General features: G+C 43.1%; 1 protein-coding gene across 1 annotated transcript in view; it reads right to left on the bottom strand.

Moving 5' to 3' along the window:
• The window catches only part of LOC126157224 (esterase B1-like), a 142,298-nt gene that overhangs the window by 35,072 nt on the left and 92,376 nt on the right, over positions 1 to 14,850 (bottom strand). Inside the window, exon 5 of the mRNA XM_049916361.1 lies at positions 5,836 to 6,021. Coding sequence (XP_049772318.1) covers positions 5,836 to 6,021 — 186 coding nt within the window. The remainder of the gene's footprint in view (positions 1 to 5,835; positions 6,022 to 14,850) is intronic.

Here is a 14,850-nt window from a genome sequence, read left to right as displayed (position 1 = left end):
CTGTTTTTGAATACGCATGCCTAAACCAGTTCAAAAATGGTTCGAATGGCTCTGAGCACTATGGGACTCTGTGGTCATCAGTCCCCTAGAACTTAGAACTACTTAAACCTAACTAACCTCAGGACATCACACACATCCATGCCCGAGGCAGGATTCAAACCTGCGACCGTAGCGGCTACGCGATTCCAGACTGAAGCGCCTAGAACCGCAAGGCAACACCGGCAGGCCTAAACCAGTTTCTTTGGCGCTTCAGTGTAAGTGATGCAGAGCTGCCACCTGTGACAGCCACAATGGCCTTAACATCGCAGGATATTGGGCAGAACTGAGATAGGGTAATGGATGTCAGTACGTCACTCCGTGTTGCTACAGCCCTATTCTTTATTCAACAGTAGTAGTCGCCTGCTACCGGTGGCGTGCGAGTCTACTGAGCGATGAGACACACAGAAAACGTGCTAAGCCGGAGACAGTCACGGCAACCACTGAGATGGAATAACAGATGTCCAGATTTCTGCTTATGCGCAGCAAAGGTAATCTTGTTTCTTACCCAATGAACTGTCATAAAGTCATGAGGAGGACGACTTGTCTGAAGACATGATACAAGAAGAAACAGGAGTCGACAGGAAAGAAACAGGGAATCCAATATTATAATCAGAATTTGAAATAGGTTTTGACAACATAAGATATCGATCGGAATTTTTTAAGTCATTGGTAGAAGTGACAACCAAACGGCTATTATAATTTGTCTGGGGAACGTATGAGACTGGCGACAGATCGTCACACTTCCGGGAAAACATCATCCACACAATTCCGATGGTAGCAAAAGACGACAAGTGCGACAATTATTGCACAGTCAGCTTGACAGCTCATGTGTCGAGTTACTGACAAAAATAACATACAGAAGAATGGAAAAGAAAAGAGGGGATCTGTTAGGTTACGATCAGTTTGGCTTTACGAAAGGTAAAACCCCAAAAGAGGTAATTCGAACTTTCCATTTCATAATGGAAGCAAGTCTGAATAAAAATCATAGGATTTTTCGACCTGGAAAAAGCGTTCGACAGTGTAAAAGTGTGCAAGATTTTCGAAATTCCGACAAGAATAGGGGTACGCTGTAGGGAAAGATGGATAACACAACATGTACTAGAGCCAAGAGCGAACAGGAAGAGGGACAGAACAACTAAAAAAGGAAGCGTATTAGAAAGAATTAAGCCAGGAATGTAGTCTCTCGCCCCTCTATTCTATCCATAAATCGAAGAAGCAATGTTGGGAATAAAAGAAAGTTTCAAGAGTGCAATTAAAATTGAAGGTGAAGGGGTATCAATGATAACATTCGCTGATGACATTGCTATCCTCAGTGAAAGAGACGAAGAATTACAGAAGCTATTGAATGGAACGAACAGTCTAATGAGTACAGAATCTGGGTTAAAAGTAAATCGAGGAAAGGCCAAGGTAATGAAATGTGCCAGAACTGAAACAGCGAGAAACGTAACATTAAGATTGGTGATCACGATGTAAATGAAGTGAAGGAATTCTGATACCTAGGTACCAAAATAGCCCAAGACTAACGGCGCAAGGACATAAAAAGCAGTTTAACAGTGGCAAAAATGGCATTCTTGGCCAAGTAAACTAGTATCAAACATAGACCTTAATGTCAGGAAGATGGTTCAAATAGCTCCGACCACTATGGGACTTAACATTTGAAGTCATCAGTCCCCTAGAACAACTTGAACCTAACTCACCTAAAGACATCACAGACATCCATGCCCGAGGCAGGATTCGAACCTGCTACCGTAGCGGTCGCGCGCTTCCAGACAGCGACCGGAGTGAGGAAGAAATTTCTGAGAATATACGTTTAGAGCACATTATTATATGGCTGTGAAACATGGACTGTAGAAAACTGGAAAAGAAGAGAATCAAAGCATTTGGTGCTGAAGAATATTGAAAACTAGTTGGACTGATAAGGTAAGAAATGAGGAGGCGACGAAACAAATATGTGGAAAACACTAGCAAGAAGAAGGGACAGGATCATAGGACTTGTGTTGAGACACCAGGGAATCATTTCGGTGGTTTTTCAGGGAATTGTCTTGGGCAGAAACTGAAGAGGAAGAGAGAGAGACTGGAATACACGGAGCGAATAACTGAGGTGAAACGGATGGCACTGGAAAGGCATTTATTTTGGGTCGCATCAAACCAGTGAGAAGATTGATGACTCAAAGAAAAGAAAAAGTGTCTGTAGTGGAAGACAGTACTCGAGCGTGTAGTGGTAATTTTTTCTTGTCTTCTCTTGCATTATTGCTGAGCCAGATGGTGGATGGAAACTTGGTTCTCCTCTGGACCTCTATAAGCGGATGCGTCCATCTTTTTGTTGTGAGTAGTACTCGAACTGGTTGAAAAAGACAACGCAGTGGCACTCTTGTGTCAGCACTGACTTCGAGTCCGCCACCGACAGCGCGCCTCTCAGCTGCGATGTCATATGGTGCCACTGAACTGGCCGCTCTGAGGACAGTCAGTAGGGGTACAGAAGTCGTCACACTGCCCATATGATTACTTGTCTAGCTGCTAACAAGCACTTTTCAATGTACGGAACGTTTCTGTACGATCCGGTATGGCCGAACAAGCAATACGTTTAGCCTCTCTGGTGGTAGTCGCACGGGAACGTAGAGATGCCTCATGGCGTCTCGTATAGCTAACCTGAATCTATTCGTTAGTCGCATGGGTCTTGGTATTGAGACTGTAGCCAGAAGTAATAGAGCGGAGAGATAAATTAAGGACTCTACAGGCGACGATCCTGTCTCTGTCGAATCCTGACACATGTTGGAAGACGTTACTTCTTCTTACATGAGGCGCGACACGATCTTGTCACCAGAGAAATCTACTGCGTAATATCCCCCTTACAAGCAGAATATAGAGGACGTAATTCTAACAGCCGGCCGTTGTAGCCGAGCGGTTCTAGGTGCTTCAGTCTGGAACCGCGCGACCGCTACGGTCGCAGGTTCGAATCCTGCCTCGGGCATGGATGTGTGTGCTGTCCATAGGTTAGTTAGGTTTAAGTAGTTCTAAGTTCTAGGGGACTGATGACCTCAGATGTTAAGTCCCATAGGGCTCAGAGCCATTTGAACCCGTAATTCTAACGCCCCTCCGCCGTTGTACTTATATCGTAAACGTCTGCCTAGCCAAGCAAATCCAAGGCTCAATCACACCTGTTACATGCCACCGTCATGGTGCTCCAAATGACATACAGTGTAATTGCTGCCAAAAATCTGAAGTCGCAGAGTGTGATACTAAAAGAAAAGGAGTGGCTGCGAAACTTTCAGATGATGTAAATTTGATAAATGTCTCCAATACACTGGAAAGATAACTTTGGATTCTCCATAAACTGAATAGGTTCTGACCATATACTTTTACATTCTTCAATATTTGATTTTTCACAATTTTTCTCTCATGTCGTTTCTGATGAAAATGGCACTAGTTGGGATAGCGGTAAGCCGGCCGGAGTGGCCGTGCGGTTCTAGGCACTACAGTCTGGAACCGAGCGACCGCTACCGTCACAGGTTCGAATCCTGCCTCGGGCATGGATGTGTGTGATGTCCTTAGGTTAGTTAGGTTTAATTAGTTTTAAGTTACAGGCGACTGATGACCTGAGAAGTTAAGTTGCATAGTGCTCAGAGCCATTTTTGGGGTAGCGGTAAATTAGTTTTCATGGCCGGCAATGTATTTTTTGTTTCCCTGTGGCGATGGATACAAACTGTAATGGCAGGAGAAACGTAAAATTTCAGTTATGATTCCACATATCTGCTCCTCAGAAACTGGGAGTTCAGTGTAAGGCTGTCATAATGTTTGAGTCAGCATTACCTATCCTAATGATCACTTATCGAAGTGTGAGTTCACCTGTCTGCACGTCGAAGATAACAACTCATCATGTCGCTTGACTGGTAAGTTATCAGACGTTGTAATGAACGTCATTTGACGGATAATCTCTTTCGACAGCTTGGCTGTTCGCCACATGACAGAGGTCGAGCAGACAATGAACCACCCTGTCAATGACGGATCGTGAATACCACTTGTCCAGAGAAACATCCACCGTGAGAATCAACTACCTTGAGTAGCAACGTTTTCATGTGATGAGTCGCAGCATTGTGTCACGGGCTGTATAAGCGACATACGGTCGTTTTGCATCAGATCACTTCTCAACTCATCTCCGGACTTCTAAAACAGATCTGCAGCCATACAATCCATTATCAGCTCCTCGCTTGTGGGATGTCAAAGACATCGCCTCAGCCGGCCGTTGTGGCCGAGCGGTCCTAGGCGCTTCAGTCTGGAACCGCGCTGCTGCTACGGTCGCAGGTTAGAATCCTGCCTCGGGCATGGATTGTGTGATGCCCTTAGGTTGGTTAGGTTTAAGTAGTTCTAAGTCTAGGGGACTGATGACTTCAGATGTTAAGTCCCATAGTGCTCAGAGCCCTTTTTGAGCATCGCCTCACATGTGTGCTTACGCACAATTACGTCGCAGGAATGAGTGCGGGTACAGATATACTGCCATCGTCCGCATATGGGAACGAAAGAAAAAAAGTCACTACCACTGAATTGGCTCTGAGCACTATGGGACTTAGCTTCCGAGGTCATCAGTCCCTTAGAACTAAGAACTACTTAAACCTAGCTAAGGACACCACACACATCCATGCCCGAGGCAGGATTCGAACCTGCGACCGTAGCGGTCGAGCGGTTCCAGACTGAAGCGCCTAGAACCGCCCGGCCACACTGGCCGGCCTACCACTGAACTGAGGTGTGCTTTGGTAAACGGCTATGACATGGTTCGAGGTCGGTCAAACTCCTAAAATCATATGAGGTGATGCAAAAAATTTGCCAAAAGGGCACCGGTCTGGTTAGTGACAGAGGTTTTCTTCAGAAAGCGGACTTGAGGGGGGGGGGGGGGGGGTTTGGAGGAGGAATTTGATAAGAGGAACGCAATGCCGCCTCTGGTATATCTGCCACCTCCCATCGCCGAAGGTCTCTATGTCGTGTCATGAAGTTACTTAATCGTCGACAGGGTGCAGATGCCCTTCAATTGTTCCTTCGTTCCTTCGTGTCAAGCGCACCGTACGCCATCTTGGACCAAGATGCGTGCACAGTCCAAAAGCTGTGGTGAGAGTTTGCGCTTTCTCTGGATTTCTCTCCCATGCTTTTAGTGTCTTTTAAATCCACACCACGGCTGACACCACCATCAGGGCAGAAAAGGATCCGCTCGCACTAAGAAATATATCTCTACAACTCAGCAGCCCGTGAATGTATATTTCGAATGTTTAATGAGATACCTAAAATATTCCCTCTTACTATCCAAGATATTTTGCAGTCTTTATAGTTACGCTGCAACCCGCACTGCACATCTTCTTCCTTCTGCCGTTAAAAAAAGTAGTGAAGATTAGTTCAACATATTTATAGGCCGGGTAGTGTAGCTCAGTTGGAAAATGAAGAGAGTGGTCCAACAGTCACCATCCACTTAATAAACTGTTTGACATTCACTTTATCAGATTTAGAGCAATCATCAGAAAAGTCTTATATAACAACTGCACCACGCCGCTTATACTGAGTGACGTAACACTATTCGCACGAGAGATGTTTTGCATACACTCTTCAAAGTGAATAGCAGGTGGTACATAAACGCATCTGAATGGCTCAAAAAAGCTAACACAAGACCGATGACTTCGCTGCAGACAGTACCTGCGGTACACATCTTTCTACGATTCATGTATTTAAAGCTCGTCAGTTTCACTGTTTTTCTATAGTGTCAGGATTGTTCTCCAATAGAAAAACTTCACCCACACTCTGAACGAGTCTTACCTTTGGCTGCAGAAGACATAGAGAGTATATGACAGGCTACGGCACCCGCGCTCTCACCAAATATGGTGACGTTGCCCGGGTCACCGCCAAATCTGGCGATGTTGCTCTTCACCCACTTCAAAGCCATCACCATATCTTTGAGACCTGCGTTTCCGGGCACCAACTCGTCCTCCGTAGACAGAAACCCTGCGTGAGAGAAAAGTACGTGATTGCAATAGCTGTTCTGAGGGGAAGGATATCAAGTCTAGCAACGTGCAAAACCGTCTAACATTCGGACTCTCCACTAATTGTTTTTAATTTAATTGAGATGTTGATTCTCAGATGATAGTAAAATTATATTAATGATATATAGGTTATGTCTGTTCATGAACAACTGAAAGACGTAATTAAAGTTATGACACGTGCGTTATTTGAATACTGTTCAGCGGCCTGGAAAGTTTCATGTATACGCTGCATATTTGATACTTTATTACTCAATACATATGTTTTATTACTTCCACTACATTTTGGCGTTAGTTAAAATGTGTGCTAAGTGTTCAGTTGGTGAGATATCCTTCTGCAAACACCTCCAAAATTCTTCTCAGCAGAGCACGCACTCCGTACATGAATCTTCCCATCATGTTATTTTGTTTATTCGGTACAGAGTTTTCGCATTTAGAATACTTTGCTGTGACACCTATTACCAAAATAATCAATATTTCGAGAACTGGTAACACAGGAGACCTGACGGAATAAATAAGAAATCCGGTATGGTTTCCCTGTCATCAAGAAGATAGCTCTTATGTCCACAAAGCATTTAGAAAATCAGATCTTTGAAAAAATAGACACACAAGGAATTATATTAATTCGCATACTGAAGTTTCACCCATTGCGGATGTGGGAGAACACGACTGTGATGAGTGAATGTTTCCAGAAATTATTGCAACCAGTCGCTTTCTGCAATTTCTGATTACCACGACCGTTTTCGAACCTCATAGCGGCTCATCATATGATACACATTTAGTGCGTTTTTGGAAAATTGTGGGGCTATATAGCTGTGGCTGAATGTAAGAACGAAACATGTTAACACTGAATGTGGAAAGAATGTTTTAGATTATGAGGTCGACTTCAGTGGCTACATGTTTCGTATTTATATCTTAGCACTGCTATAAGGACCTCACAATACTCGAGACATGCAATAGGTGAAAAAATATGTACTATCTGGTGGTTAATCGCCAGGCGATCCGGAACCGATCAAGGTATTAAAAATTGGAAAATTACAAAAGGCGACTGGTTGTAGTAATTTCTGGAAACCTATGTACACAAGAAAGACTAGATAGATGTCATACAGACATAAATAACACAAACATAAACATAAAATTATCAATAGAAAATGTAAAGAAGTAATAATTTTTTTTCCTACCATCAACAAAGGAAATATACTCTGATATACGATCGGGGGATCACCCTAGAGAAGATATGGACTGCAAATTGGGAATTTCATTCAGATAAGCGACTTGACAACGACCAGATTATTGTTATGCGGGGTCTGTGAACGAGTATCTCGAAAACAGTGAAGCTGGTCGAATATTGACGTACTGCTGTCGTGAGCGTCTGCGGAAAGAGGTAGAAGGACAGTGAAACAGTCACTAGACGCAAAACGGTTGGGCCTCCACGAGTCTTTACAACACTTGGGATTCGGAAGCTTGTCTGTTCTGTTAAGTAGGGTAGACGGTGATGTATGCCATCTCTGACGAAAGAGCACAATGCTGGTGCACGCGTAAGTGTTTCAGAGAACACCGTTCATCGTACATTGTTGAACGTGGAGCTCCACAGCAGACCACTCCTACGTGTTTACATGTTGACCCAAAGACATCGCCAGTTACGATTGTAATGTGCATCGGGATTCGACAGTCGATCAATTTTAACGTGTCGGGTCTTAAGGAGAATCACATTTCTCCTACACTAAGTCGATAGTGTTCTCCATAAACGCCGTCATCGAGGTGAACCGCGGCTCGAAATTTGCACCGCATCACGGACGCAGGCTGGTGGGATCGGTGTCATGCGACGAGAACATCCCCCAGCGCTTGCATTGGACCTGTAGTAGAAACCTAAGATACGGTGACAGCTGTGAACAGCCTGTATTCTTTCATGCTTGATAAACTTTGAGGTTCGCCGATGGCATTATAATACTGTCAGAGACAGCAAAGGACTTGGAAGAGCAGTTGAACAGAATGGACAGTGTCTTGAAAGGAGGGTATAACATGAACATCAACAAAAGCAAAAAATGGATAATGGAATGCAGTCGAATTAAGTTGCGTGATACTGAGGGAATTAAATTAGGAAATGAGACACTTAAAGTAGTAAAGGAATTTTGCTATTTGGGGAGCAAAATATTTGATGATGGTCGAAGTAGAGAGGATATAAATTGTAGACTGGCAATGGCAAGGAAAGCGTTTCTGAAGAAGAGAAATTTGTTAACATCGAGTATAGATTTAAGTGTCAGGAAGTCGTTTCAGAAAGTATTTGTATGGAGTTTAGCCACGTATAGAAGTGAAACATGGACGATAAATAGTTTAGACAAGAAGAGAACAGATGCTTTCCAAATGTGATGCTACAGAAGAATGCTGAAGATTAGATGGGTAGATCACATAACTAATGAGGAGGTATGGAATAGAACTGGGGAGAAGAGGAGTTTGTGGCACAACTTGACCAGAAGAAGGAATCGGTTCGTAGGACATGTTCTGAGGTATCAAGGGATCACCAATTTAGTACTGGAGGGCATCGTGGAGGGTAAAAATCGTAGAGGGAGACCAAGAGATGAATACACTATGCAGATTCAGGAGGATGTAGACTGCAGTAGGTACTGGGAGATGAAGAAGCTTGCACAGGATAAAGTAGCACGGAGAGCTGTATCAAACCAGTCTCAGGACTGAAGACCACAACAACAACATCTTCAGTGGCAGTAAAGTCATCTTTCATCAGTGTAGTCGTTCTTGTCGTTCAACGTAAACAGTGATAGAGTGGTTTAAAATATCAGCCACCAAATTCGTCTGATATAAACCCTGTGGCACCCATATTGGTCCCTATCGTGTGCTATCGCCATGTACTTGTATCGGCGGCCCGTTATTTACGCAAATTACAGGACACGTGTGCGCCTGCTTAGCTGATTGGTAACTTGTTTGTGTGTCAAGGAAAGCGCCCGATTTCGGTTCCCGGCCGGGTTGGGGATTTTGTCCGCTCGTGGACTGGGTGTTGGTGTTGTCCTCATAATCCTTTCATCATCACACCGACACGCAATGCGTCCGGTGGCTGACATGTGAAATAAGACTGGCAACGCGGCGGCCGAACTTCCCACGATGGGGTGTCCCGGCCAACAAATACTGAATTTTTCGCTTCACGTCTAATTTTCATCACAACCACAATTACGCTCAATTAGAGTAAGCAAAATCATATTTAACAATGTAAATAGTAAGAAGGAGTGTAAACTGAAGCGCGGTGGCTCGAGTCGATCCACCGCACACTGCGTATCTCTGGTAGAGTATCGCGCAGTGTGGCTACGTGGCCCTCCGGAACTGGAAGGGGAGTGAAGCCATGTGGGAGCTGGCCTGTGGGCAACTAGGCGAGGGCACGAAACCTGAGTAGACCGCTTACAAGGTTATGTGCGCTACTGGGCGTTTTGCGCACCTGTGGTAGCACCTCGGGCTGCGCGACCTGGTAGCACTACGCAGTGCTGACTGTCCTATTGGTCATGGCGCATTTTGGTTGCACGTTGGCCGATGGGCCGAACTGATTTTGCAGGCCTTCCATTTTTCCATTAAAGCTGTATTTGCCGAACATGAAGCTGATCTTCTGGAAGTGAAGGTATTTTCCGAACTCTGGATCCAAGAGTTGTAATTGCTTCCTGCAGCATATGTTTTGCCAGCGTGGCTGAGGGCTGGCTTGAGATTGTATACTACTGGCCACTAAAATTGCTACACCATAAGAAATGCAGATGATAAACGGCTATTCATTGGACAAATATATTATACTAGAACAAACAAGTGATTACATTTTCACGCAATTTGGGTGCATAGATCCTGAGAAATCAGTACCCAGAACAACCACCTCTGGTCGTAATAACGGCCTTGATTCGAATGGGCATTGAGTCAAACAGAGCTTGGATGGCGTGTCCAGGTACAGCTGCCCATGGAACTTCAACACGATACCACAGTTCATCAAGATTAGTGACTGACGTATTGTGACGAGCCACTTGCTCGGCCACCATTGACCAGACGTATTCAATTGGTGAGAGATCTGGAGAATGTGGTGGTCAGGGCAGCAGTCGAACAATTGCTGTATTCAGAAAGGCGCGTACAGGACCTGCACACGCAGTCGTGCATTATCCTGCTGAAATGTAGGGTTTCGCAGGGATCGAATGAAGGGTAGAGCCACGGGTCGTAACACATCTGAAAAGTAATGTCCACTGCTCAAAGTGCTGTCAATGGGAACAAGAGGTGACCTAGATGTGTAACAAGTGGCACCCGATACCATCACGCCGGGTGATACGCCAGAATGGCGGTGACGAAAGCACGCTTCCAATGTGCGTTCACCGCGATGTCGCCAAACACGGATGCCACCATCATGATGCTGTAAACAGAACTTGGATTCATCCGAAAAAATGACGTTTTGCCATTCGTGCACCCAGGTTCGTCGTTGAGTACACCATCGCAGGCGCTCATGTCTGTGATGCAGCGTCAAGGGTAGCCGCACCCATGGTCTCCGAGCTGATAGTCCATGCTGCTGCAAACGTCGTCGAACGGTTCGTGCAGTTGGTTGTTGTCTTGCAAACGTCCCCATCTGTTGACTCAGGGATCGAGACTTGGCTGCACGATCCGTTACAGCCATGCGGATAAGATGCCCGTCATCTCGACTGCTAGTGATACGAGGTCGTTGGGATCCAGCACGGCGTTCCATATTACCTCCTGAACCCACCGATTCCATATTCTGCTATCAGTCATTGGATCTCGACCAACGCGAGCATCAATGTCGCAATACGATAAAGTGCAATCGCGATAGGCTACAATCCGACCTTAAAGTCGGAAACTTGATGGTACGTATTTCTCCTCCTTACACGAGGCATCACAATAACGTTTCACCAGGCAACGGCGGTGAACTGCTGTTTGTGTATGAGAAATCGGTTGAAAACTTTCCTCATGTCAGCACGTTGTAGGTGTCGCCACCGGCGGAAACCTTGTGTGAATGCTCTGAAAAGCTATTCATTAGCATATCACAGCATCTTACTCCTGTTTCTTAAATTGCGCGTCTGTAGCACGTCATCTTCGTGGTGTAGCAATATTAATGGGCAGTAGTGTATTTTAACAGACTGTCTTCAGCTACTCTGGCTTCGGCTATGAGCATTGTGATATGGTTATGCATCATGTGAGCGATTTGTTCCCAATTCGTGTCCCGCACCCGGTATCCCGGTTCGATTCCCGGCGGGGTCAGGGATTTTATCTGCCTCGTGATGTTTGGGTGTGTTGTGATGTCCTTAGGTTAGTTAGGTTTAAGTAGTTCTAAGTTCTCGGGGACTGATGACCAAAGATGTTCAGTCCCATAGTGCTCAGAGCCCAATTCATGTATTTTATTAGCATTGCAATTGATGGACATTTTGATGTGTTTTTGTATTACCGATGTGGACTGCTAAGTTTAAGCGATAGTTACATCACCGGATGGTTGTTATGTTGGATGTACGTGATCTGTTATCCACTTTTGGGCTCACCGTTGGAACTGTGGTAAACTCTGCGATATTGAAGCCTAATTTGTCTTGTTTTATGTTTTGGGATTTTACGTGTAGAATGCTGGACAGCATTACAGGTCTTGGTGATCTAAATTTGTAACCCAGTTAAGACGTTATTGCAAATTCTGTATTTAAGTTTCCTGTAAATTTTTTGAGCTGTCTAGCCATCAGGTTAGTTGCATTTTAATTGATGAGCGAGCTCATTTGTATTATTTATGTTTCAATATGGTAAGCCTAAGGTATTTAGGGCCATTGCTTAAATTTGTGTCAGTCCCAATCATAGTGGCCTGGTGCAAGATTCTGCTAATGAAAATTTAATATTTATACAGTATTTCAAATTTGGTCTACCTCTCTAAGCAGTTAACGTGAATTTTCCCTTTTACCCCAACGAAGAAATTTTTTAATCTTACCTCCTCTTCCCATCTTAGTTGTATGTACTTGCTTGTGCGGGACTACCTCATTTGCATTAATCGTCTTCGTTTGGGTAGCTCAGAGAGCCGCGCTACATAGTCTGCACACCCATCCTCAGGGCCACCTAGACATCGGGTGACACATCTTGCGTTCAATCATCCCAGGGGCACAGTCTGTACATTCTGCCTGTTGCAACTAGTCCACGTAACTAATGAAGAAAATATGTTTTCTTCAATTAGATGTGGAACTGTCCCGGGCCTTTAATATATCATGTAATACACAACTTCTCGTCTTTTATTAAATAAAAGATGCCCTTAGGACCCTGTTGGTCCATCATCGGGTGTCATATGTCTTAACACATGGTTTATTTTTTCTGTTGAATGATGTGAAATGCATATTCCTGTCATGGAAAGATTCACTTTAGGTCACGATTTTCATAACTCAAACGCGCAAAGTATGTGCAAAATAGCTGAAAGATGAACACTGTAAACTTACCACACTATCCAAGAAAAGCGTTTTTTACTTTTTAGCACCATCATAAATTCTTTTCTCCGCCTTGTTCGTGTATATCACTTCACTTAAGGGGCACATTTGAAAAGAAACATATTTTGCAGCCCTTCAGAGATATTTTTGTACATGGTGTAATCAAAGATGTATTTATTCGTAGTGCTAAAGTCCTAATTATCAAATAATTGACGTATGCAGGGAATAAATTTAGAATAAGTCTTTAAAATTACTGAAATAAATGGGACTTGCGAAATCTGTTTGTTCATTTAAAATAAATCTGGTCTTTTTATTTTGTGGAGTTATGTCTCCATTTGTTCTAAATGATTTACGATCTTACCATTGGTTTCATGATGTAGTACTACCAAATTGGTTTCTAGACTATTGATGACATGTTTCGTCTCCAACATACGTTATGCAATAGCTGATTTTTCTAAGTCGTTGAGCCTGAAAGTATTTGTGTGTTCTTGATGACGGATTTTAAAGTTCCTGTCTGTTTTCCCTATATAGTAGGCAGGATAACTGGAGCATTACTCGTATACTTTGTACACTCCACTGTTTTTGTTTGTTTGGGTATTAGATTTTATGTTACGGACGAGTAAGTTTCGTAACTTATTATTAGTTCAGAATGCAACTGTTACATTTTTGTTGGAAAACGTTAGCGATTTTTTGTGATATGGGTCTTTTCTTTCACAGTGTGGCCATTCATTGTCTTACTTTTGTGTATTTGTCTATCTAAATTGTCAACTGTTTTGGCTGTGTAGCCATTACTTATGGCAACGCTCTTTGTTGTTACTGTCTCATTCTTGAGGGTGCTTTCTTCTAAATCAAGAGAGAGTACGGCGTGTAGCATGGACCTAAATTCAGGATGTTTCTGTGTGGTTGGGTGGATGCTGAGTTGTTCACTGTGATGCCAGTGTATGTGTGTTTGCTGTGTATGCTGAACTTACGTTTTTGTTGATGGTTGGTGAATTTTAAGGTTCAGGAAATCTATGCTTTTGTTGTCCTCATCTCCTACTGTGAATTTTATCCTTTTGTGCAAAGAATTGAATACTGTTAGTAGTTCTTCAAACTCCTCATTTGTTCCATCAAACAGCAGCAAGATTTCATCAAGATATCATCTCCAGTAATATATAATTCTACTTTTGAGTCTATTGTTTTCATTAAAGAACTTACATTCATGGCAAGATTCATTTTCTGCTGGTAAACTTTCCCATTAAATGTAAAATAACTGTGAGACAATATTAACTGCAACATGTTCTTGATTCCTGTAAATGACAAATTTTAATGTTTTACTAAATACTTGGCATCAGAAGAAAAAAACTGGCCTTCTACGGATCGGAGCGTGGAATGTCACAGATCCCTTAATCGGGTAGTAGTTTCGAAAAATGAAAAACGGAAGTGCATAGGTTAAACTTAAGTATAGTGTTAATTAGTGAAGTTCGGTGGCAGGACGAACAAGACTTCTGGTCAGATGAGTACAGGGTTATAAATAAAAAATTAAATAGGGGTAATGCAGGAGTAGGTTTAATAACAAATAAAAAATAGCAGATCGGGTAAGCTAATACAAACAACATAGTGAACCCATTAATATAGCCAAGATAGACACGAAGCCCACACCTACCACATTAGTACAAGTTTATATGCCAAAAAGCTTCGCAGATTACGAAGGGATTAAAGAAATGTATAATGAGATAAAAGATCTTATTCAGATAATGAAGGGATAGCTAACACTTGGTTTAAGAATCATAAAAGAAGGCTGTAGACGTGAAAGACGCCTGGAGACACTTAAGATTTCAGATAGATTCTAGTAAGTGCTAAGAAAGAGATTTAGGAACAAGATTATGAATTGTAAGACATTTCCAGGAACATACGTGGACTCTGGCCGCTATTGATTGTGAGCTGTAGATTAAAAGTGAGGAACCTGCAAGAATGTGGGAATTTAAGGAGATGGGACCTGGATAAACTGAAACATCCAGGGGTTGTAGGGAGTCTCAGTGAAAGCATTAGGGAACAATTGTCAAGAACGAGGGGAAAGAAATACAGTAGAAAAAAAATGAGTAGCTTTGAAAGATGAAATATGGAAGGCAGTAAAGGATCAAGTAGGTAAAATGACGAGGACTGGTAGAAATCCTTGGGTAACAGAAGATATATTGAATTTAATTGGTGATAGGAGAAAACATAAAAATGCAGTAAATGAAGTAGGCAAAAAACAATACAAACAAATCAAAAGTGAGATCGCCAGGAAGTGCAAAATGGCTAAGCAGGGATGGCTGGAGGACAAATGTAAGGATGTAGAGGCATGTATCATGAGGGGTAAGATAGATACTGCCTACAGGAAA

The sequence above is a fragment of the Schistocerca cancellata genome, chromosome 2 (assembly GCF_023864275.1).
Source record: "Schistocerca cancellata isolate TAMUIC-IGC-003103 chromosome 2, iqSchCanc2.1, whole genome shotgun sequence".
NCBI classification, from domain to species: domain Eukaryota; kingdom Metazoa; phylum Arthropoda; class Insecta; order Orthoptera; family Acrididae; genus Schistocerca; species Schistocerca cancellata.
The sequence above is the reverse complement of the archived record's forward strand: the minus strand, read 5'-3'. Positions and strand labels throughout refer to the sequence as shown.